General features: G+C 40.6%; 1 protein-coding gene across 6 annotated transcripts in view; it reads left to right on the top strand.

The window, feature by feature from the left end:
• LOC140211069 (protein FAM3C-like) overlaps positions 1-22,022 on the top strand; it is a 58,677-nt gene extending 36,655 nt beyond the window's left edge. For all 6 annotated transcript variants that reach the window (XM_072280485.1, XM_072280481.1, XM_072280484.1 and 3 more), the window contains 6 exons: positions 1,357-1,480; positions 3,991-4,049; positions 4,151-4,201; positions 5,377-5,461; positions 7,838-7,964; positions 15,349-22,022. In XM_072280485.1, the coding sequence (XP_072136586.1) occupies positions 1,357-1,480; positions 3,991-4,049; positions 4,151-4,201; positions 5,377-5,461; positions 7,838-7,964; positions 15,349-15,438 (536 nt within the window). In that variant the 3' untranslated portion in view covers positions 15,439-22,022. The remainder of the gene's footprint in view (positions 1-1,356; positions 1,481-3,990; positions 4,050-4,150; positions 4,202-5,376; positions 5,462-7,837; positions 7,965-15,348) is intronic.
• The last annotated feature ends 550 nt before the right edge of the window (positions 22,023-22,572 follow it).

Below are 22,572 nucleotides of genomic sequence, written 5' to 3'. Positions count from 1 at the left end.
ATGTCTTTTACATTTTAACCCACCATGGGCAATAGAAAAGTCACTGTTGCAAACAGTGCAGCGAGCAACACTGTCATTATTTTTGAGGTCGACTGTAAAGCCCGCCCACAGAGAAAACTGATAGGTCTACTTAGCACGAAGAGAGACCAATCAGGATGCTCGCTTTCGCTCTCCCTCTCCCTCTCAAAAAAGTCGATTTCCGGGATATTGTATATAATTTCCGGGCATCAGGGAGCCACTATCAATATGTAGGAGACTCCCGGAACTTCCAAGAGAGGTGAGATGTCTGCAAATATCACAGATGCCAGAAATACAAAGTCAAAAATAGATCATGCTGGAAAATTCAGCAGCATCTGTCAAAAGGGAACAGAGATAATCCATTCTGACATGTCAGTCCATGACCTCCTCTACTGCCATGATGAGGCCACACTCATGTTGGAAGAGCAACACCTTATATTCCAGCTCAGCAGCCTCCAATCTGATGGCATGAACATCAGTTTCTCAAAGTTCTGGTAATTGCATTCCCTCCCCTTCACCTTTCCCCATTCCCATTTCCCTTTCTCATCTTATCTCTTTACCAGACCATCACCTCCCTCTGATGCCCCCCCCCCGACTTCCCTTTCTTCCATGGTCCTCTCCTAACAGCTTCTCCCTTATCCAGCCCTTTGCCTCTTTCACCTATTAACTTCCCAGCTCTTTACTTCAATCCCTCCCCCCTCCCTGTTTCACCGATCACCTATCACTTTGTACTTCTTCCTCCCCTCCCCCCACCTTCTGAGTGACTTCTCCCTTTCCTTTCCAGTCCTGATGAAGGGTCTTGGCTTGAAACGTTGACTGTTTACTGTGTTCCATAGATGTTGCCTGGCCTGCTGAGTTCCTCCAGCATTTTGTATGTTTACCAGAGATACTGGTTCAGATTGACGACCTTTCATTAAAACAACCTCAAACAGTGGTTAAACTGGTCATTGGTTTGTTGGAAGGGTCAATTACCTGATTCTGGCAGGAAAGTCAAATGTATATTTTCCCTGATATTACCGAGCAAACATTTCCATATGTCAAATCTGTACAAGCTTAGGGGCTGCAATACATTTGCTCTGGTATCTTCTGTGCATCCTGCAAAACAGTTTTCAGGATGTAACAAGAAAGAGAAAAGAAAGCATGATCCTGTAAATCTGAAATGAAAAAGCAGATGCTGGAAATAGTAATTAGGCAACGTCTGTGGAGACTGCGTAAGAGTAAACACAATCGGTTCGTGATCTTTCATTGGTCTTATTCAGTTAGTAAACAAGCAAGTTTTAAGTTACATCTTTCAGTTATAAGAAACATTTTATAAATATTTTATTTTAACAATTACAGAGTCAAAAGCTAAAACATTTAGCTGCAATATGGAAACAAGTTGTCCTGAAGGCCATTTTCCATTTAAGATCACAAGTGGAGCAGCAAGTGTCGTTGGACCCAGTATTTGTTTCAATGGTGCAATGTAAGCCTTGGATCATATAACTCTTGAATTGTGCTGTTATCCAATTATAAACATAATCCTACAATAAAATACAGTTTACTGAAAAGACCAAAAGGACACCGGTTAGGGTCCTAAACTGCAGCAGGGTTAATTTTGGGAGAATAAAGTAGGATCTAGCAACAATCAATTGGAAGAGCCTGTTTGAAGGGAAAGGAACAATTTGCACATGGGAGGCTTTTAAGAGAGTGATACCAAGAGTCCAGTGGCAACGTGTTCCTGTTAGGGTGAAAGGTCAACTCGGCAAGTTTAGAGAACCCTAGTTGATGAGAGATATTGGGGCTCTAGTCTCTAGTAAAGAAAAAAGAAGGAAGCATACATTAGGTTCAGCAGGTCATAGAACTGAGGGATCGAGGAGCAGTAGGGCAAGATTCATTGGAGGCCTGTAGACAGGATGGTGGTAAAGACATTTAACAGGCTGGCTTTCATCATTCTGGGCATTAAGTACAGGAGCTGGCCATTATGTTGCAGGTACATAAATCCTTGGTGAGGCTGCAGTTGGAGTATTTTGTACAGTTTTAGTCACTCTTTTATAGGAAATGCATGGTGAAACTGGAATGAGTGTAGGAAAGATTTACGAAGATGTTACCAGGACTAAAGGGCCTGAATTATAAAGAGGGTTGGCCAGACTGGGTCTTTGTTCCTTGGAACATAGGAGAATGAGAGGTGACCTTATGTAAATGTTTAAAATAATAGGAGGCATCCATAAGGTGAAACACAGAGCTTTCTTTTCCTCAGGGAAGGAGAATCAAAAACTACAGGGCATAGGTTTTTGAGAGGGGAAAGCTTTAAAAGGGTCTGAGAGGCCACATGAAGTGATCGAGGCAAGTACAATGGTATTATTTCAGAAGCACTTCTATAAGTGCATGGAGGGGCTGGGTTTAGAGGGAGATGGGTTGAATGCAGGAAACTGGGCACCGTGGTTGGCATTAACTCATTGGGCTGAAGGGCCTGTATCTATGCTGTATTGATCTATGACTATTATAAATTATAATATAATGTTATTTATTTCTGTGCTTACAAAGATCCAATTAAATTCCTAAGATCATGGAGTAGGTTCTTTATTTACTTCTAAGAGACAGATGGCATTAAATATACAATGGATTCCAGTTAATTGGGCCATCGGTTAATTGCAGCAACTGCTTATTTGGGACAACTTCTAATGAACAAAAACTAATTGAGAAAATATCTGGGATTCCCTTCATTTATTTAGGACACTATGCGGCTTATTTGGGACAGGAGACTGTTGCTGACAGTTTCTAACTAACGTCGGTCATGTGAACTTACTTGACTGTTGGATCCTACACCTTGCTTAGAGTAAACAGTTTTTAAACACTGCCACTTGCATGTGTTTGTGTTCAAAAAGCAGTGACTTTTTTTTGTCACTGATAGTTGATAGCAAATAAGCAGTAAAACAATTCAAAATTGTTTTGCTCACTGTGATTTCAAGCATTGAGGCATGGAGATGCCAGAAACAGTCGTGAGTGAAAATGAAAAGGATTTCACTAATTCAAAAGTGAGGAACTACAACGAATTTGAAGATATCAGCAACCACTTGAACGTTACAATCAAAATGAAGATTTGGAAGATGTAGTCCTCAGAAGCATTGTATGAATAAATCCATTATCTGCACTAAGTGTCTGTACGTATTTTAATCACTTACAGTCAATCAGAAGAGCACGGCCATGTACACTGAATGATTTCTTCCGTTGATAACTATTAGAAGCTAATACACAGTTTTTTAAGTACTGCTGTAATACTGGTAGTGTTCTAATTTGTTCTGTATTTCATTTAAATACATTATTTGGTACTCAATTAAATCGTAGTTGTCTTTTTTATACCTTTTTAACTATTTCCATGAAACTTTGGCTAATATGGGCAGCTGCTTAATTGAAGCAAAATGTACTGGTCCCCATGTGTCCCAGTTAACCAAAATCCACTGTATATTTTGTTTTTTAATTTTCTTTTTATCTCCTTCCCTGCTATATGACGTCTAGAATACAATCTTTTCAATGAAACCTTGTTTTTCCCGACAATTTTTTTAAAAAAGCTATTAACTGGGAAAAGATTCAGAACTTGCTGGTAGTGGATTTTTTAAAAAGTATTTGCTTACTTCATAGTGAATTCAGAAGCTGTTGTATTGATAGTCTACCAGCATTATGAAGAGCAGCCTATCTAAGTGCTAACTTTCATGCTTCAGTGGATGGCCACTGTGAGAAGTCAACAAGCAATTGCAACAAGCTAGTGAGTCAAACTGGAGATAATGTCCTCTTGTTTCTTCCTGAGTATGATCCCCAGAAGGCTGAACCACCGTTGAACACAACTGAGGGGACAGACCTGCCGCCTGAGCAGACCTTAAGAATTTCATTATTTATTAAAACATTGCTTAAGTCAGAAACTCAAACTCTTCACTCAAAACCTGGTTCAAATTCAAACTATTATTTGAGGCACCTTTTTCTTTCTCCCTCCCACAGACTCATGAGCACTATAAAAAATAATGTTGGAAAAGGGATAAACATTGCATTAGTAAATGGTGAGTGAATAATACAAGATCATAGAATAAAAAATATGTAAACTTTATATTGTCAAATTATATTTTTTGATATGTAATGTGGTTGCTTCTTTGTTTTACAGCTACAACTGGTGAACTATTAAAGACTGACTATTTTGATATGTGGTCTGGAAGTAAGACATTTAAAAAGACATCTAAGTTTGTTTTGATTTTGCTTGGCTGACAGCTTAGAAATTGAATTTGTGCATAATTCAGTCTCAAATTTTAAAAAATAAAAGGAAAATCTGAATATTCCCTTTGAAAATTGAGATCTATTAAATATTTTCTTCGCCCTTTTGGTTCTTCCATATATCTGACACATATGCAGCGGCATCCAATGGCTTAGACACCGTTTCTGCCATTTTGCTCCATAATGTCATGCCTACAGACAGTGGGCTTCATTCACAAGGCACATGTGAGGCCTGCCTTGTTGTTATTTATAAGTGACCTACCTGTGAAATGCCAAGAATCAGCCTCAGGAAGGTCCTCTTTAAATGAAGTGCTTTTCTCATTTTGTGCTTCTATTCTGGGCCCTTTTACACCCTCCCATGTGGGTTGCGACCCCCAGACCTACAGTACAGAGACTGTGACCCCTTGCCCTTTGTTTCCATCCTAACAGAGAGTAAAGCACTCCAAATTGTTACTAATTTCTAAGCTGACCCTTATCAACTGGTATGCCCATCTGTTGTCCATCAATTCTCATTCTCTGACCCAAGCCTTTTACCATGATGCCCCATGATTACTGCGGCCCTAACCACTGCCATTAGTACAAACAATCCCTACTCTTCCGGACACCCACCATCCCCAAACACAGTGGCTTCCAATTCTCTTTGCACCCCACCAAACCTCTCTTCCCCATGAACACCCTTACCAAACTGTACCATTCCCTCCCCCAAACCCACAGCTTATGCACCTTCTCTTCTGCCTCCTCTCATTATGAGGATTTCTCGGTGAGCCAGATGTGGGTAGGCCAGCCCCGCAGTACACGATGCTCTGGGTGTTGTGCACCATGGAATCGAGCAGCAGAGGGCCTTCAAACAAAATGCTCAGCGGGTCACAACATACCACAAAATTAACGTCACTTTTTAAGCACCACCAAATTTTGAGGCCAATCACATTTCTGTCGGTGTTTTAGAATGCTGTGCAAATGGAAATTAATTGTGGCATTCATCGCAGAAGCTGTGGGAGTAGATTCAACATAATTGTGAACAGAATATCATGGTTTGAATATCAATTAACCTCTATACATGAAAATGAAAACCCTGCTAAGAAACAGAAAGTTAAAGAATACTCTTTTGTTTTTCTTCAGAAGTCGAGCTGCTTGTGAATTTTTTAAAAACGATAAAGCCTGGCACTATTCTGCTACTTGCCTCTTTTGATGACCCAGCAACAAAGTGAGTAAAAAAAACTTTGGGTGATAAGAATGATGGTTTCGAGCTATACCATTTAACTATTACATAAAAGTTATTTTGGCACCTTCAATCCTCTTTTCTTTCAATCATGAAAGAAAACTTTTCATGATGTGTGTATTTCGCAAGATGCTGATTCCATTCTAAATGGATTTCATAGTCTAGCCCAGTGATCCAAGGCTCCTGCCTCACCATCTGCCTCCGTTTTCCTGCAATCTTTACCGGCAGGTATAAGCTGAGACAAGAAGCAGCCACTCTGAATTGAACGCATGCAATTCTGTATTTAGAGTGCTGTTGATCAGCATCTATGCATAATATTCATCAGCAGGTTATTATACCAGCTGGAAATAAAAACCAGAACATTTGCGCATAAAGAGAAGAGATTGAAAGAATAAGCATCTCGAAATGAGAGAGGGATACCCACAGCAGTTAACCATCGAACTAATAAAAACCTCATTTGATAAGAACCACTAATGACTTTGGGTAAAATTATTTTTTTATTTGGAGCTTAATTCATGTTCTACCATTGTAGTATCAGTGCTAAACAAGAAGGGAAGAATGATTTCTTTGTCAGTAATATACAATGGGTAGATTGCAAAAGTTTTAAATGCAAATGAAGCTCTCCACTAATTGCCAAAATATGTACCGACAATGTCACCTAGAGCACCATTGTCCATAGGAAAATGAAACTTTTCAGACTTGGTTTCCAGAACCGTTTGTTAAAGCCAAACATCCACAATAATGAGGGAGCAGGAGTAAAGGAACAACTGGAATTATCACTGTTTTAACTCTGGCACCTTTTAATAATTTGGAAGCAACATGTTATAACCTCATACTCCTTACTGTAAAGGTTGAAAACCATTTTAATTGAATTTAGAAGACCACTTTAAGATAAATGACTTCTGAATTTCCTGAATATTCTGGTATTAAGGGAAATAATCATCGTATAGATTGTGTACACACACAGTGGCCACCTTAATAGGTACCTCCTGTATCTAATAAAATGCCCACTGAGTGTACGTTTGTAATCTTCCGCTCCTGTGACCCATCCACTTCGAGGTTCAAGAAATTTGTATTAACAAGCAGGTTTACAGGTGTACCTAATGAAGTTCAAACTTAATATGTGGCCAATGTTATATTTCTGGGTGAGATGAAACCTCTTCTCCATAGACAAAGGTTTCAAAGGTACATTTAATGTCAGAGAAATGTATACAATATACATCCTGAAATTCTTTTTCTTCGCAAACATCCACGAAAACAGAGGAGTACCCAAGGAATGAATGTTAGTTAAATGTTAGAATCCCAAAGCTCCCCAGCTCCCCCTCCCATGTGTAAGCAGCAGCAAAGCAACAGTCCCCTCCCCACCAGCAAAAAAATGCACCAGCATCCCCCACCGAGCACTGAAGCGTGCAGCAAAGCATCAATAAAGACAGACTCGCAGTACCCCAAAGACTACTCGTTCACCCAGTAATTTGATTTACCACAGCTTCTCTCTCTGTCCTTAATAAGAGAAAAAGTAAAAGTAAAACATAAAAGTTAAATCCATATCTTCATACTTAATTACAAACTTGCCCCCAGATCACTGACTCTATCTGAGCTGGTCACGTTGTCTGAATCCCGATAGATGCTGGTCTACAGTGGCCTGTTTAAATTTAAGCTGGAGTTTCAATCTTAGAACTATTCTGGCACAAAAACAGTACTTTTTCATCTGTAGTGCTTTGTTCACTTTCAACTTTACTTCAATCCATTTTGATGCTAAAACCTTCATTCATGCTTAAGACTGAATAATTACAATCCTTTCCTGGCAGACAATCCATTCTCTCCCTTCTGTTGTTCAGCTTATCCAAAGCTGCTTACCCACTTGTCTCCAACACCACTTCAGTTATAATTTACTTCGAACTCCCTCACCTATGTTGTTTTCAGACACACAAATTAATTTAAAGCCTCAGTTGCCCCTACTCTGTGACATCTCTTAATTGTCTCATCCCCATGATCAACGTAGTCTTTGTTTTGGAGCCCATTTTCTTTTCACCTCTAGAGTGTGATTAGGTATTTTTTTAACTCTAATTGTGAAATATAGACATAAGTTGTTATTGTTGCCAAGCAAAAACTTAGTACTTCATACTTACCACACTTAAAATCTTCCATAAAAGATAGATATCTTGGAGCCAAAGCGTGGAGTTGTTTCTCCCCCCTTAGTTATGTTGAATTGAAAACAGAGCTTCTAGAACTCAATGTGCCAATTCAAAGCAACGTGAAAGATCCTTTGATATCTCAAGGTTCTTCTAATACTTTTTATAGTTAAGCTCACTTTTAAAAATCTGAATGATCTCTTGAAGCAACTTCCATTTCATTTAATAGGATGAATGATGAAGCAAGAGGATTATTTTCTCAGCTGGGAAGCTCTTTAATATTTGATCTGCATTTTCGAGACAATTGGGTTTTTCTTGGAGCAAAACCGATTAAGGAAAATAGTCCATTTGAACAGGTATGGATAAATATTGGTAATCAAAAAACTGTGGAAGTTGGAAGAGAGGAGAAGCTGCTGGAAATATCTCACAGGTCAGGCAGGATCTGTGGGAAGATGCTACCATATGAAGCAGCAAATATCTTGCATTTCTCTCAGTCTAATGTATTGCATTCGGTGTTCACAATATGGTCTTCCTTGCAGTGGAGAAATCAATTGCAGATTGCTTCATTAACGTCTGAGGTAGTTACATTCACTTTTGCAGAGATTTTCTAGGGATAGAAGGATGTCCCTTTAGAACAGAGGAGAGAAGAAATTTCTTTAGCCAGAGAGTGGTGAATCTGTGGAATTCAATACCAAAGACATTGCTCATTTTCTTTGCCTACTGCTCCCTCCCCCTCCACCCCTCCCTTCTCCTTCCCCATTCATCTCCACTACCCCCTCTCCCTTCCTCTCCCCCTGCCCCCTCCCCATACCCTTCTCCTGTCCCTCTCTCCCCTTTCTCCACCCTCTCTAACCATCTTTATTTGTATCTTTTATATTCCTTTGTTCTTGTTACCTTTCTCAAGCCCATCAACCAGATGATTTTCAACAACATCCATGACGTCAATATATCAGAGATATTTTCTTTGTCAAATCCATCCATACTCCACCCTCTCTACAACTTAAAATAACTTTTTGCATTCTGTTGAAGAGTTTTCAACTTGAAATGTTAACTCCTTTTCTCATTCCATAGATTCTGTCTGACTGTTGAGTATTTCTAGCATTTTATGTTTATATTATGTAAAAAATATTCCATTCAAAATGTATCAAACTGGTTCAATGCTTGAGCATTGGCAGGGTATATTCAGGTGAGTTATATTCAAAGATTTTGAATCTTTGCACTGTGTACAAACAGCTAATGTGTTCACAGTACAAGTGCTGATGCTTGCATTCAAAAAAGTTCAAAAAAAGTTTGATAATTTGAAAGTAAATTTATTATCAAAGTACATATATGTCACCATATACAACCCTAAGATTCATTTTCTTGTGGGCATACTCAATAAATCCAAAAACCATAATAGAATCAATGGAAGGCCACACCCCACAAGACGGACGACCAGTGTGCAAAAGACAACAAACTGTGCGAATTTAAAACGAAAGAAGAAATAATAGGTAATTAAATAAATAATGATAACAAGATGTTCTTGAAAGTGAGTCCATAGGTTATGGGAACTGTTCAGTGATGGGCCAAGTGAAGTTATCCCCACTGGATCAAGAGCCTGATGGTTGAGGGGTAATAGGGAGGGAGGGAACATCAACTCAGACCATGAGAGGCCTGGGTCGGGCATTTTCATGCCTTACAAGGCGCAGATTGGAAGTCTGTATGGGGTGCCACTCCTCGCACAGACACTAGAGCAATGTGCTTTGCTCAAGGACACAAATACATTGCCACATGAGGGGTAATAACTATTCCTGAACCTGGTGGTAAGTCCTGAGGCTCCTCAACCTTCTTCCTGATGGCAGCAGTTGAGGAGAGTGCATGACCTGGGTGATGGCAGTCCCTGATGATGGGTGCTGGTTTCCTGCGACAATACTCCATTTAGATGTGCTCAATGCTGGGGAGAGCTTTACCTGTGACGGACTGTATCCACTACTTTTTGTAGGATTTTCCATTCAAGGGCATTGACGTTTCCATTCCATGCTGTCAATATACTCTGCATCACACATTTATAGAAGTCTGTCAGGGTTTTACAGATCATGCCAAATCTCTGCAAACTCCTGAGGAAGTAGAGAAGCTGTCGTCCTTTCTTTGTAATTGCACTTGCGTGCTGGGCCCAGGGCAGGTCTTCTGAAATAATAACACCGAGGAATTTAAAGTTGCTGACTCCCTCCACCTCTGATTGCCCTGATGGGGACTGAATCATGGACTTCTGCAACACACACAAAATGCTGGAGGAACTCCGCAGGCCAGGCAGCATCTATGGAAAAGAGAACAGTCAACGTTTCGGGCCGAGACCCTTCAGGAGGACTGGAGAAAAAAAAGATGAGGAGTCAGAGTTAGTAGGGAGGGGAGGAAGGTGATAGGTGAAAGTAGGAGGGGCGGGAGAGGTGAAGTTAATTGCTGAAAGAGATACAGGGCTGGAAAAGGGGGAATTCTAATAGCAGAGGACAGAATGCCATGGAAGAAAGAGAGTGGAAAGAAGCACCAGAGGGAGGCGATGGGCAGGCAAGGAGATAAGGAGAGAGAGGGAAAGGGGGTTGGGGAATAGAGAAGGTGGGGGAGGGCATTACCGGAAGCTGAGAAAATCGATATTCATGCCATTTGATTGGAGGCTATCCAGATGGAATATAAGATGTTACTCCTCCAACCTGAGTGTGGCCTCATCACGACCGTAGAGGAGGCCGTGGACTGACATGTTGGAATGGGAATGGGAAGTGGAATTAAAGTAGGAGTTCACCGGGAGATCCCACTTCTTCTGGCGGATGGAGCGTAGGTGCCCAGCGAAGCGGTCTCCTTATCTACGTTGGGTCTCACCGATATACAAGAGGGCACGCCGGGAGCACCAGATACAATAAATCACCCCAACAGACTCACAGGTGAAGTGTTCCCTCACCTGGAAGGACTGTTTGGAGCACTGGATGGTAGTGAGGGAGGAGGTATGGGGGCTTGTGTAGCACTTGTTCCACTTGCAAGGATGAGTGTCAGGAGGGAGATCAGCGGGGAGGGATGAATGGACAAGGGAGTCGTGTAGGGAGTGATGTCTGTGGAAAGCAGAAAGTGGAAGGGAGGGAAAGATGTTTTGGTGGTGGGATCCCGTCGGAGATGGCAGAAGTTATGGAGCATAATGTGTTGGACGTGGGTGCTGGTGGGGTAATAGGCGAGGACAAGAGGAACCCTGTCCCTGGTGGGGTGGCGGGAAGATGGGGTGAGGGCAGATATGTGCAAAATGGAAGAGATGCAGTTGAGGGCAGCGTTGATGGTGGAGGAATTCGGAGAATTGTGTTCTGGACCTTTATCATTATGTCCTGGTCAGTAATCAGCTCCTTGGTCTTGCTGACATTGACAAAGAAGTTATTGTTGTCACACCACTCGGCCAGATTTTCAGTCTCCCTCCTATATGTTAATTCGTCTCCACGTTTCATTTGGCCTACGACTGCAGAGTCATCAGCAACCTTAAGTATGGCATTGGAGCTGTGCATAGCCACCCAGTCATAAGTGTAAAGTAAGTCGAGGAGGGGGCTAAGCACACCACTCTGTAGTGAACATTTGCTGATGGAAATTGTGGAGCAGATGTTGTTGTCAATTCGAGCTGAGGAAGCCTGCAAGAGAGCAAATCAAGGATCCAAATGCACAAGGAGGTATTGAGGCCAAAGTTTTGAACGCTATTGATTAGTTTTGAGGTTATAATAATATTGAATTCCAAGCTTGAGTTAATGAAGAGCATCCAGATGTATGTACCTTTAATGTCCAGATTTTCCAGAGTAGAGTGAAGAGCCATTGAGATGGCATCTGTTTTGTTGGCTGGAAATTCAGCACCATTTAGACAAGAGGATACAGGAACAATTCCTCATGCCTGTGGTGGCTGAACTCTTCCTGCATTTCTCCTTCCTGTTTCAGCAGTTTGTCCTGTTCCATTTTACATCTGCTAATTGTCCCAGTCACAGGTATTAGGTAGGAGAGTGTCTTGAAATATACCCATGTATGATTGTGCAGATGATTTACTATCAGAACTAAGATATTCACAACCTATCAAACTTTTCCAACTTAAAAGAACTCTACAAATTATAGTCACTATCTATAAATGAAGTTATAGCCATCAGAGCTATTTGAAGCTATTTGATTACCGTTTTTTGAGGATGCATGTGGGGGCTTTCCTCTGTGCTCCCCAACTGAAGTTCAAAGTATTAGTGTTGGCTACAAATCAGCTTTGTATGCTGATTAATACCATAGTCTGTCTTCTGTGCCCACTGTTATTGTACAGAAAATTTGCCTACACCCCCACCTATGTGGAACCCAGTGGAACACATTCTATTAGTACATTTATTTTGCATTTGAAGGAAGTTTTGCTTCAAAGATTGGAAGTTAGACTTGGTTAAATGAAGTCTGATTTAAGTAAATTTACAAAAAGAAGATTTTAAACCAATCCCACAATTGCCGCCACTTTGACAGCAGATACAATCGAGCACTAAAAAGCCTGTCCCCAGTTTTATTGGTATAACCCAGCAAAGTGCTGATCGGTACCAGGTTCTTTTACTATTCCAGAGGTCGCTGACAGCTGGTAAAACCAAACCTAACCAAAGATACCCTTGAACATCTTTAACGTCTGGGAAGTATTTAAAAATAATTTTAATTTATTCAAATGACTTTAAAAGTTTTATAATATCTATGGATGGTGGGGCAGCGATACCTCATCCAAAGGAGGTATAAGATGCTCCTTCCCTCCACCTAGCCCGCAGGTCACCTTTGGTCAAAGTGGAGCGCCTGCTTAGGCCACTGATCAGCGTCACGTGAAGGCACAGGAGCAGGTGGTGGATGGTCGTATGAGCAGCTGGTGCATATCGCAAGTCCTGCTTAGGCAACCAGTGACGCCAGGCAGACAATCTCTGAGAAGTACTGATAATGGCTGGGGTCACCCATCTTGTAAAGACACTGCCCAAAAGAAGGAAATGGCAAACCACTTGTGTAGAATTTGCCAAGACCATTTTCACCCACATCATGTCACACGCCGCATAATGATGATGAACATCTAAGTTACTTAGATGTAGATTTACATATATGTAAACTGTTCAGATTTACAGTACATTTCAAGTTTACATCAGTGGTAAAGAAATTTGTGGAAAAGATTCTTGATGATTGTATTCACTCGTATTTGGAAAACATTATTAAAGAGAAATTGTATAGCTTGTGCAGAGAAATTCAGCCTTGATTGAGTTTTCTCAGGAGGTGATGAGGATGGTTCATGAGACAGTGCAGTGGTTGTTGTCTATATGGTCTTTAGTAAAGAATTTGACAAGGTCCATCACAGTAGGCCAATCCAGAGAAGTAACGTACGTGTTAAAAGGAGTTTGATAGTTTGGGTTCAAAATTAGCTTCACCAAAGCAGTCAGAAGATATTGGTGTTAGTCTGATCTGCAGTCTGCGACAGGTGGTGTTCTGCAGGGATTGGTGCTGCGACCTCTGCTGTTTCTGATATGACATAAGTGTTTTGGATGAACATGCAGGAGCTGTGGATAGTGAGGAGTGAGTCAAAGGATTCAGCTAGGTACAGATAAATTGACAACATGGGCAGAAAGATGGCAAATGGAGTTCAATCTGGATGTGTGATACCTGGCACTTTGGAAGGTGAACTTTAAAAAGAAAGTGTGCAGTAATTGGATGAACTGTTCAAAGTATTGATCTGTAGAAGAATCCTGCAGTGCAAGTCCATAGCTCCCTAAAAGTGTCAGCACAAATGGATACGGCAGCAAACAAGGCATACGGCATACTTTCCTTTATTGGTTGGGTCATAGAGCATAAAACCTGGTAAGTCTGGCTGCACTCCATAATACCTTGATACAGGAAACTCCTATTTCACATACATCTGCTATCTGGAAAGGGATTGTTATCTGGCTTCTCTTCAGAGAACAGAAGGGAAACTCCCTGATGTGCACAATATGTCTACCTTGGGCCCCTCAGACTTACATAACCACAGCTACAATTTGGAAATGAGGCATTTTACAAATTCTCTACTCCAAACTTCCTACTCGAGGGGCAATTGTTGCCTACACTGGAACAAAGACAAAAACAGCACACGAGAAAATCTGGAGATGCCGCAAATCCAAAGCAAAATGCTGGAGGAACTCAGCAGGGTAGGCAGCATCCATGGAAAAGAGTAAACAGTCGATGTTTCAGGCTGGGACCCTTCATCTGAACAAAAGTATAAGATGCCTTAGCAGACCAAACAACATTTTTGGAGGGAGAAACGGAGATAGGATCTCAGGGAAAGGACCTATCAGAACTAGAAGACTGAGAAAATAAATACATTAAGTCACAAAGAGGGAGGGCTGGCGAGAATAAAAGGAATGTCTGTTATAGAATAGAAACCAGAAACCAGATAGAAAACTAGAGCATAGAACCAAAATGGAAAAGAAATAAATGAATTAAAACAGAAAGATGCATCCATATCTGTGGGTGCTGGGAATATGGAAAAAGTTAAAAAGGTATAAGAAGACCTTTAACTGAGTAACAAGTTATGTATTTACATGAAATACAACACAAATTAGAACACTGCCAAAGCTACTTAAAAGTATAAAACTGTGTATTTGTTCCTAATAGCTATCACTGCAGTGTATGCTGCCGTGTTCTTGTGATTGACTGTAAATGAATAAAATTAGCGCAGACACCTAGTACAGATAATGGACTGCCTTCATACAATACTTCCGATGATTACATCCTCCAGACCTTCATTTTCATTGTAACAATCAAGATGATTGTTGATACCTTCAAATTCTTTGTAGTTGCTAACTTGCTGAAGTAGTAAAATTTTCACTCCAGCCCATTTCTGGCATTTCCAAGTCAGAATGCCTGAAAATGCAGTGAGCAGATCAGTTCTGAATTGCCTTACTACTTGTTACTTGCCAACTGTCAGTGACAAAAAAAGTCACTGCTTTTTAAACACAAACACACACAAGAGATGTTATTTAAAAATTGTTCACTCTAGCGGTGCAGTGTCTAATGGCCACACGACATGCAAGTGACTGACGCTACTTAGAAACTTCGGCAACAGTCTCCTGTCCCAATTAACCAGCATAGTGTGCCAAATAAACCAAGGGAATTTTCTCAATTTGGTTTTGTTCTTTAAGAGTTTTATGTACCTATATGTATGTGGGAGTTAGCGCAACACAGAATTAAAAAGATGTGCAACTGGAAGCTCAAGGTCAGAAAAGTGAATTGCAGAGAAATGTTCTCCAAAGCAGTCACCCAATCAGTGTTCGTCTTCTCCAGTGCAGAAGAAAGATCACATGAGCACCAAAACGCCTGTGCTCTATCAGAAACAGTGCAAGTGAATCACAGCTTCACCCAGAAGACATTTTGTTTCCCTGAATGAATGGAAAGGGAAGGGTAAAGGGGTAATCTTAGAATTGCCTGGAAAAGTGCTAGGGAGGGTGGAAAAATGAAATACAAAAGGGGTGAGGAAGCAAAGATGTGCCTATTGGTGGAATCTTATTGAAGATATTGATAATTGTGAACATTTTCTATTTCTGTACTTGCTTGTAAAAGCAAATATCCCACAAATTAAAGAAAGTGGAAGATTGTTCAATTCTAAGCAAAGAAAATTGTACAACATAAAAGTTTCAGAATCAGTTTTGAATTCCTTAAAGAACAAAAATATATTTACAGTATTAATGCATTAATTTTATTAAGGGTTCATCTTTGTTACAGATCCTTAAGAATGACAAGAAAAAGAACAAATATGACGGCTGGCCTGAAGCATTGGAAATTGGTGGTTGTGTACCAAAGAAGAAAGATTAGTTATTTTCCGATGGCTTTCTCCATTCTTTATCTGTTTCGGGGTCCCAGTATTGGTACACCATTCCCAGAAACTCTCTTGACAAGTTTTTACCATCTTTTATAAACATTAGTCTTAACACACAAAATATTATTGTCTTCTTCACTTGTTGGATCTCAATTAAATGATATTTAATTTAGAGAAATAACTTTTATAGGCTGGATATCAGTGTTCAAAACTGATGTAAGAAGTTAGAAATATAACTAATGGATTACAGTCAGAAAAACAAGTTATTCTTATTTTTCTTAACTGAAGGGCTTTGCCAGATCTTTTGAGCAGGCCTGGGTTGATCAAAACTATATTTAAATATGTATTATGTATAATAGAAATTCAATTTATGATTGGTGGCACCTGTATTTCCCTAGACCTTTATGCTGGACTGGCCAATTGTACGGATAAAACTGTTGCCTTTTGTAACTCCAGAAACTAATCAAAAGAAAAAGAAAAACATGAGAGCCCAGAATAGTTATGTGCTTACTTTTTCTTTTGTGAGGTGCTGACATATGATGTGGTGCCATAATAACGCATGCTATTTACTTACATATAATCCATAATGAATTAAGTGAACAAAGAATGCTTAATCAAACAATATATTTCCAATATTACTGAAGTATTAAATACACTGGGCCGGCTGGTGGCGCAGTGGCATCAGCGCCGGACTTCGGAGTGAAGGCTCCCAAGTTTGAATCCAGCCGGCTCCCTTGCACGCTTTCCATCCGTGCTGGGTTAAGCGTCGAGCTAGCAACTCGGCCTCATAAAAATAAGAAGGCCTGCTAAAAAAGCACCATCATGATGGCGTCCTGATGACTCCACTCGGAGTTAAGGGCTAATAATAAAAAATAAAAACACTACACTCCTCCCTGCTTTGCTACTGTAAAAACTCAAACCAATATGGAATACATCTCAACTGAAATATGTAACATAGTTCTGTCTAGTCATCTTATATAAATACTATATAATTCAACTATAGCATAGTAAATTTTATATTGTCCCATTCAGGCCTAAAAGTTTAATTGCTGTGGAGAGTTTTCTTTCCTGACAGCGCACGGGGGAGAGGGAATGGTGAGAGATGGGGGTGCAGTCACTCTGCTTAGCAAGTGGGACTCCTGGCTGTGAAACAATCTGCAGCCTAATGCGTGGTGGCTGCAGGAGTTCACTCTGAGACTGCAGGAAAAGGTTCTGACAGCTCCGGACTCCTTTCTTCTCTAACAATTCACTCTGCTCTCCTCAAATGGTCGCTGTGTCATCTCCAGATGACATCAGACGCAATCCCTTCTAGGTAGCAGAGTGATCCAGTTCTGTTCTTAATCTTTCCAAGTACGCATTTCTGATCACCTCTGTAGTCCCTCACCAGGACTGCCCATCCAGGAGAGATACATCAAATCTCCTTGTGTGAGGAGGCCTCGAAATGCCTCAGCTATTTGTCCTGCATACTCTTTCTGATTTTTAGTTTGAGGAGATCCAAGTGTCAGTGCAAAGGACAACCTAGGAACAGCATAGCTGGTGAGTTATCGGATGTGGAGTGTGTTGGATTGCGATATGCAAGAGAAAATGGGCGGGCTCCTGATGCAGTGTTAGTGTGGTGTGTTCGACTGACATTCCTCACAGTGCATTCCTCAGACTCTTGTCAAACCTTTCCATCAAGCCACTTGTAGCTGGGTGATACAGTGCAGTGACCTAGATTCAATTCCCACCACTGCCTATTAGGAGGTTGTATGTTCTCCCTGTGCCCGTGTGGGTTTCCTCTAGGTGCTCCAGTTTCCTCCCACTCTCCAATATATAAGATATAGGAGCAGAATTAGGCCATTTGTCCCATTGAATCTGCTCTGTCATTTCCTTATTGCTGAGCCATATTTCCTCTTAGCCCCAATCTCCTGCCTTACCCCATATCCCTTCATGCTCTGACCAATCAAGAATCTATCATCTCTGCCTTAAATATACATAAAGACTTGGCCTCTACAACTGCCTGTGGCAACAAATTCCACAGATTCACTACTCTCTGGCTAAAGAAATTCCTCCTCATCTATGATCTAAAAGGACGCCCTTCTATTTTGAGGCTGTGTCCTCTGGTCTTAGACTCTCTCACCTTAGGAAACATCCTCTCCACATCCACTCTATCGAGGCCTTTCACCATTTGTTAGCTTTCAATTAGGACACCTGATGCAAAATACTTATTCAGTTCATTCTCCATTTCCTTGTTCAGCATTGCTACCTTTCCAACACCTTTTTACAGCAGTATGACACCCACTCCTACCTCTCTTCTACACTTTATGTATCTGAAGAAATACTTGGTATCCTCTTTAATATTATTAGCCAACTTACTGTCATATTCCAACTTTACCTCCTTAATGACTTTTTAGTTGCCTTCTGTTGGTTTTTAAAAGCTTCTTAATCCTCTAACTCTCCACTAACTTTTGCTCTATTTTTGGCTTTTATGTTGGCTTTGACTTCCTTTGTTAGCCATGGTTGTGTCATCCTACCTTTAGAATACCTCTTCCTCTTTGGGATGTGTATATCCTTTGCCTTCCGAATTGCTCCCAAAAATTCCGACCATTGCTGCTCTGCCGTCATCCCTGCCAGTGTTCTTTTCCAATTAATTCTGGCCAACTCCTCTCTCATGCCTCTGTAATTCCCTTTACTCCACTGTAATACTGATACATCTGACTTTAGCTCCTCCTTCTGAAATTTCACAGTAAATCTGATCATATTAAAATCACTTGTTCCTATGTCCCTTTTCCCTTAAGCTCTCTAATCAATTCTGTTTCATTTCCCATTACCCAATCCAGAATAGCTGATCATCTAGTGGGCTCAACCATGTGATGCTCTAACAAGCTATCTCATAGGCACTATAGAAATCTCCTTTTTTGGAATCCCACACCAACCTGAATCTTCCAATCTACCTGCACATTGAAGTCCCCCATGAATATTATGACATTGCCCTTTCCCCATGCATTTTCTATCTCCTATTGTAATTTGTAGGCAACATCCTTACTATTGTCTGGGGGTCTGTAAACAACTCCCATCAGGGTCTTTTTACCCTTGCAGTTCTTTAGTTCTATCCACAACAATTCAGCACCTTCCAACCCTATGTCACCTCTTTCTAATGATTTGATTGCATTTTTCACCCACAGAGCCACACCACCCTCTCTGCCTTCCTACCTATCCTTTCAATATATTGTGTATCCTTGAACATTTAGGTCCGGCTATAATCTTCTTTCAGCCATGATTCAGTGATATCTACAGCATCATACTTACTGTAACTGTGCTTCAAGCTCATCGACCTTATTCTGCATACTGTGTGCATTCAAATATAACACTTTTAGTCTTGTATTCACCCTCTCAATTTTGTCCACCTTTTACATTGCAACTCATCCTGTTGACTATCATTTTGCCCTAACATCAGTCTCGCCTTGCCAGGAGTCTCACTACACTTCTGTTTGTAACCCAACTACCTCATCCTCAGCACGACAACTTCAGATCCCATCCCTCTGCCAAACTAGTTAAAACCTACATAAACAACTCTAGTCAACCTGCCCGCAAGGATATTGGACCCTCTCGTATTCGGGTGTAACCCGCCCCTTTTGTACAAGTCATACGTTCGCTGGAAGAGATTCCAATAATCCATAAATCTGAAACCCTGCCCCTTGCACCAATTTCTCTGCCACACATTCCACCTGCCAAATCATCATATTCTTACCCTCACTGGCAGGTGGCACAGGCAACATTCCAGAGATTACTACCCTGGAGGTTTTGTTTCTCAGCTTTCTATCTAGCTCCCTAAAATCTCTCCTCAAGACCTCCTCATATTGTCTCCCTATGACATTGGTGCCAATATGTCCCAAGGCTTCTGGCTGCTCACCCTCCCCCATGAGGATGCCATGGACATGATCCAAGGCATCCCTGATTCTGGCACCAGGGAGGCAACATACCATCCGGGTGTCTCTTTCGTGTCCACAGAAACCCATCTCTCTTTGCTCCTATCTCCTATCAACACTGCAGTATTCTGCATCTCTCAGCTCTTCTGAGCCACAACACTAGAATCAGTGCCAGAGACCCCATCACTGTGGCTCCCCCGTGATAGGTCATCCCCCCCTTAATAGTATCTAAAGTTATTATTAAGGGGAATGGCTATAGGTGTATTCTGCACTGGCCGTACATGGCCCCTCTTTCTCCTGACAGTCACCCAGTTACCTGTCTCCTGCAACCTCCCTGTAGCTCCTGTCTATCACCTCCTCATCATTCTGTATGAGTCGACGGTCATCAAGCTGCTTCTCCAGTTCCTTAATACGTTCTCTCTGGACCTGTAGCTCAGTACACCTGGTCCAGATGTGTTTATCTGGGAGTCTGGAGATCTAGACTTCCCATATGCAGTACAAAATACTGTCCCTACTGCCATTCACTATACTATGCATAGCAGATGAGGAATGAACAAATAAGAACACAGAGAGAGTAACTTACAGAATCAGAATCAGGTTTATTAACACCGCCATGTGTCATGAAATTTGGTATCTTAGCGATATATATATAATAGATTAAAATAATGCATAAACACAAATAATATATATTTTTAAAAAGTGAGATAGTGATCATTGGTCCAATGTCCATTTAGGGATTGTATGGTAGAGGGGAAGAAGCTGTTCTTGAATCGCTGAGTGTGTGCCTTCAAGCTTCTGTATCTCCTTCCTGACGGTAACAATGAGAAGAGGCACAAGACAATGTAACTCACTGAAACCTCATCTTGTCTAAGCCTGATGAGCCAAAGCCACTCTAAAGATTGGTATACTCCAAATGAATGGCCACTCAAAGAATGGCCGCTCCACTTGAATTTGAATTATTCTTATTGGTCCTTTCTAATGAATCCCTCTTGCTGATTAGCTGCCCCTCAATCAGAAAAACTGTCACGAAACTTTGCTTTTGAAATCTCAATCGCTGCCCTGATTAAAATAATGTTTTTCATGCACCCTTGGTGTGGCTTTTCCAACTTGTTGGCTGACAATGCTCAGACAATTTCTTCAATTCAGCCAGGTAAGCTATTATGGACTCCTCTTCATTTTGATTCAGCTTATGAAAGCTAAAGTCTTCTACAATGAACAATGGTTTCAGTTCTAAATATTCCTGCATTATGTTTATGATATCAGCAAAGCTTATTTCTGCTGGTTTAGTTGGAGTAGATTAAATTTCTAAGCAAACTGTATGCTTTTCCACCTATTGCACTCAGTAACACAGTCACTCACTTTTCATTGCCTATTTCATTTGCTTCAAAATACTACTCAATTTGCTTGGTGTACATCAGCCCAGTTATCTGTTGTGCAATTGAATGCATCTATATTTCCGACGAAGCCTGCCATTTCTGCTTTTTAAAATTTATTGTTATTATCACTTGGTACTCACTGTTTATGAATCCGTAAATTTCATCTGTTTTCTGACTTTTTATTTAACTCATGCATTTCTCTTCCGTCCACTTTTGATGGAAAAACCCGCTGCACTTCAACAGGTAGGTAGTTGTCTCGAGTTAAGTTTAAAACTTCCTCGTCACCACTGTTATGTTTAGTAACTCCATAACCTAAGCAAAAGTAAAGTGCAGGAGCCCAAAATACTTGTGTACTTGGTTTTTCTTTAGTGAGATGCTCCCATATGACATGGTGGTATAATAACGTATGCCATTTACGTACTTCTTGCATATAATCCATAATGAATTATATAAACAAACAAAGAATGCTTAATCAAACAATAACTACAATATTACTCAAATATTACTGAAATATTAAATACACTACAAATGCCACTGGATACTTCAAACCCAAATGATATTATTTAGTAATTCTATTTTATGCAAACTGTATGGATTTCACAGAATTAATGCAGAAATGGAGGCATCAAAATTACTTGCATAAAGAACTTGTCATTTGGAGAATAAATAACAAGCATGTTTGAGTTTTTGGTCTGCAGCTTTCATAATTCTGCACCTGTTAGCTGTCATTAACTTGTTCGCCTATTAGTCCAGAATGATGGAAGCAAAGTCCTGTCCCTGTGGCTGTTAGGTAACATACTGTATGTGCAAAGAGTTGGAGCAATTTGATTCTAATTCTCAGTGGGGACAGACCAGCTGCAATAAACTGTCCAAAGATTGATTTTAATTGTCATTCTCATTGAAAGAGGGGACAAGAACAGCTGCTTCTGGGAGAGTAAAGGACTGTGAAGGCTGCTATTCTGCATTCAGTGCTGAGTCAAATTGCTGATACCGACTGGAACCAACCTGACTTGGCAGATTCCCATACAGCTGGGAATGTTGGATATTGATAATAGATGTTTTTAAAAGAATATATTCAACTTACCCAGCACCAACATCCTGCATTTAAACACCTTAAAAGGCTTCCTGAAAAGTTTAAACAATCAATATGAGAATGTGTATTTTTCTAATAATGTAATATATTGTATAATGATTCATATTTTCAAAGCACAAAATTTTGATTTTCTCAATTGTTAATTGTACTGGATAGATGGGCATGTATTTTTAATGTGACGATATTATGTTTATCCTTTGTGAACATTAAGATTGGGAGACTATTTAAAAATATTTTGCAACATTTTACTCAAGGTGTTTACCATTTTAACTTCTGCAAAGGTATTTTAGCACACACTTTTACTTCCATCTTTCTGTTAGTATCATGGGACCTCAGATTCACGGCACCATTGCAGGAACAGATCATGTCTAGAACAAGAGGTCATAGGTTAAGAATGAAAGATGAAATATTGAAGCGGAACCTGAGGAGGAGGGCTCTTCCTCCCTCAGAGGATGGTCTGAGTGTGGAACAAGCTTCTAGCCGGTGATGGATGGGATTCGACTGCAACACCTAGGAGAAGGTGGATATGTATATGGAGGGTTCTGGTCCAGGAGTGGGTCAATGATACTAGGCAGAATAACGGTTCAGCAGGATTTGATGGGCCGAAGAGCCTGTTTCAGTGCTGTATTGCTCAATGACTCTCTGATTAGTTGGGTTCACACACCAGCTGATGCTGTCAGGCATAAGGGTGGGCATCAGGACATGAGCAACAGTGGGCACACTTCACCCCGCCTCGCATCGTGAGCAATCTGA

This window comes from Mobula birostris, chromosome 16 (genome assembly GCF_030028105.1).
Source record: "Mobula birostris isolate sMobBir1 chromosome 16, sMobBir1.hap1, whole genome shotgun sequence".
NCBI lineage: Eukaryota > Metazoa > Chordata > Chondrichthyes > Myliobatiformes > Myliobatidae > Mobula > Mobula birostris.
The sequence above is the reverse complement of the archived record's forward strand: the minus strand, read 5'-3'. Positions and strand labels throughout refer to the sequence as shown.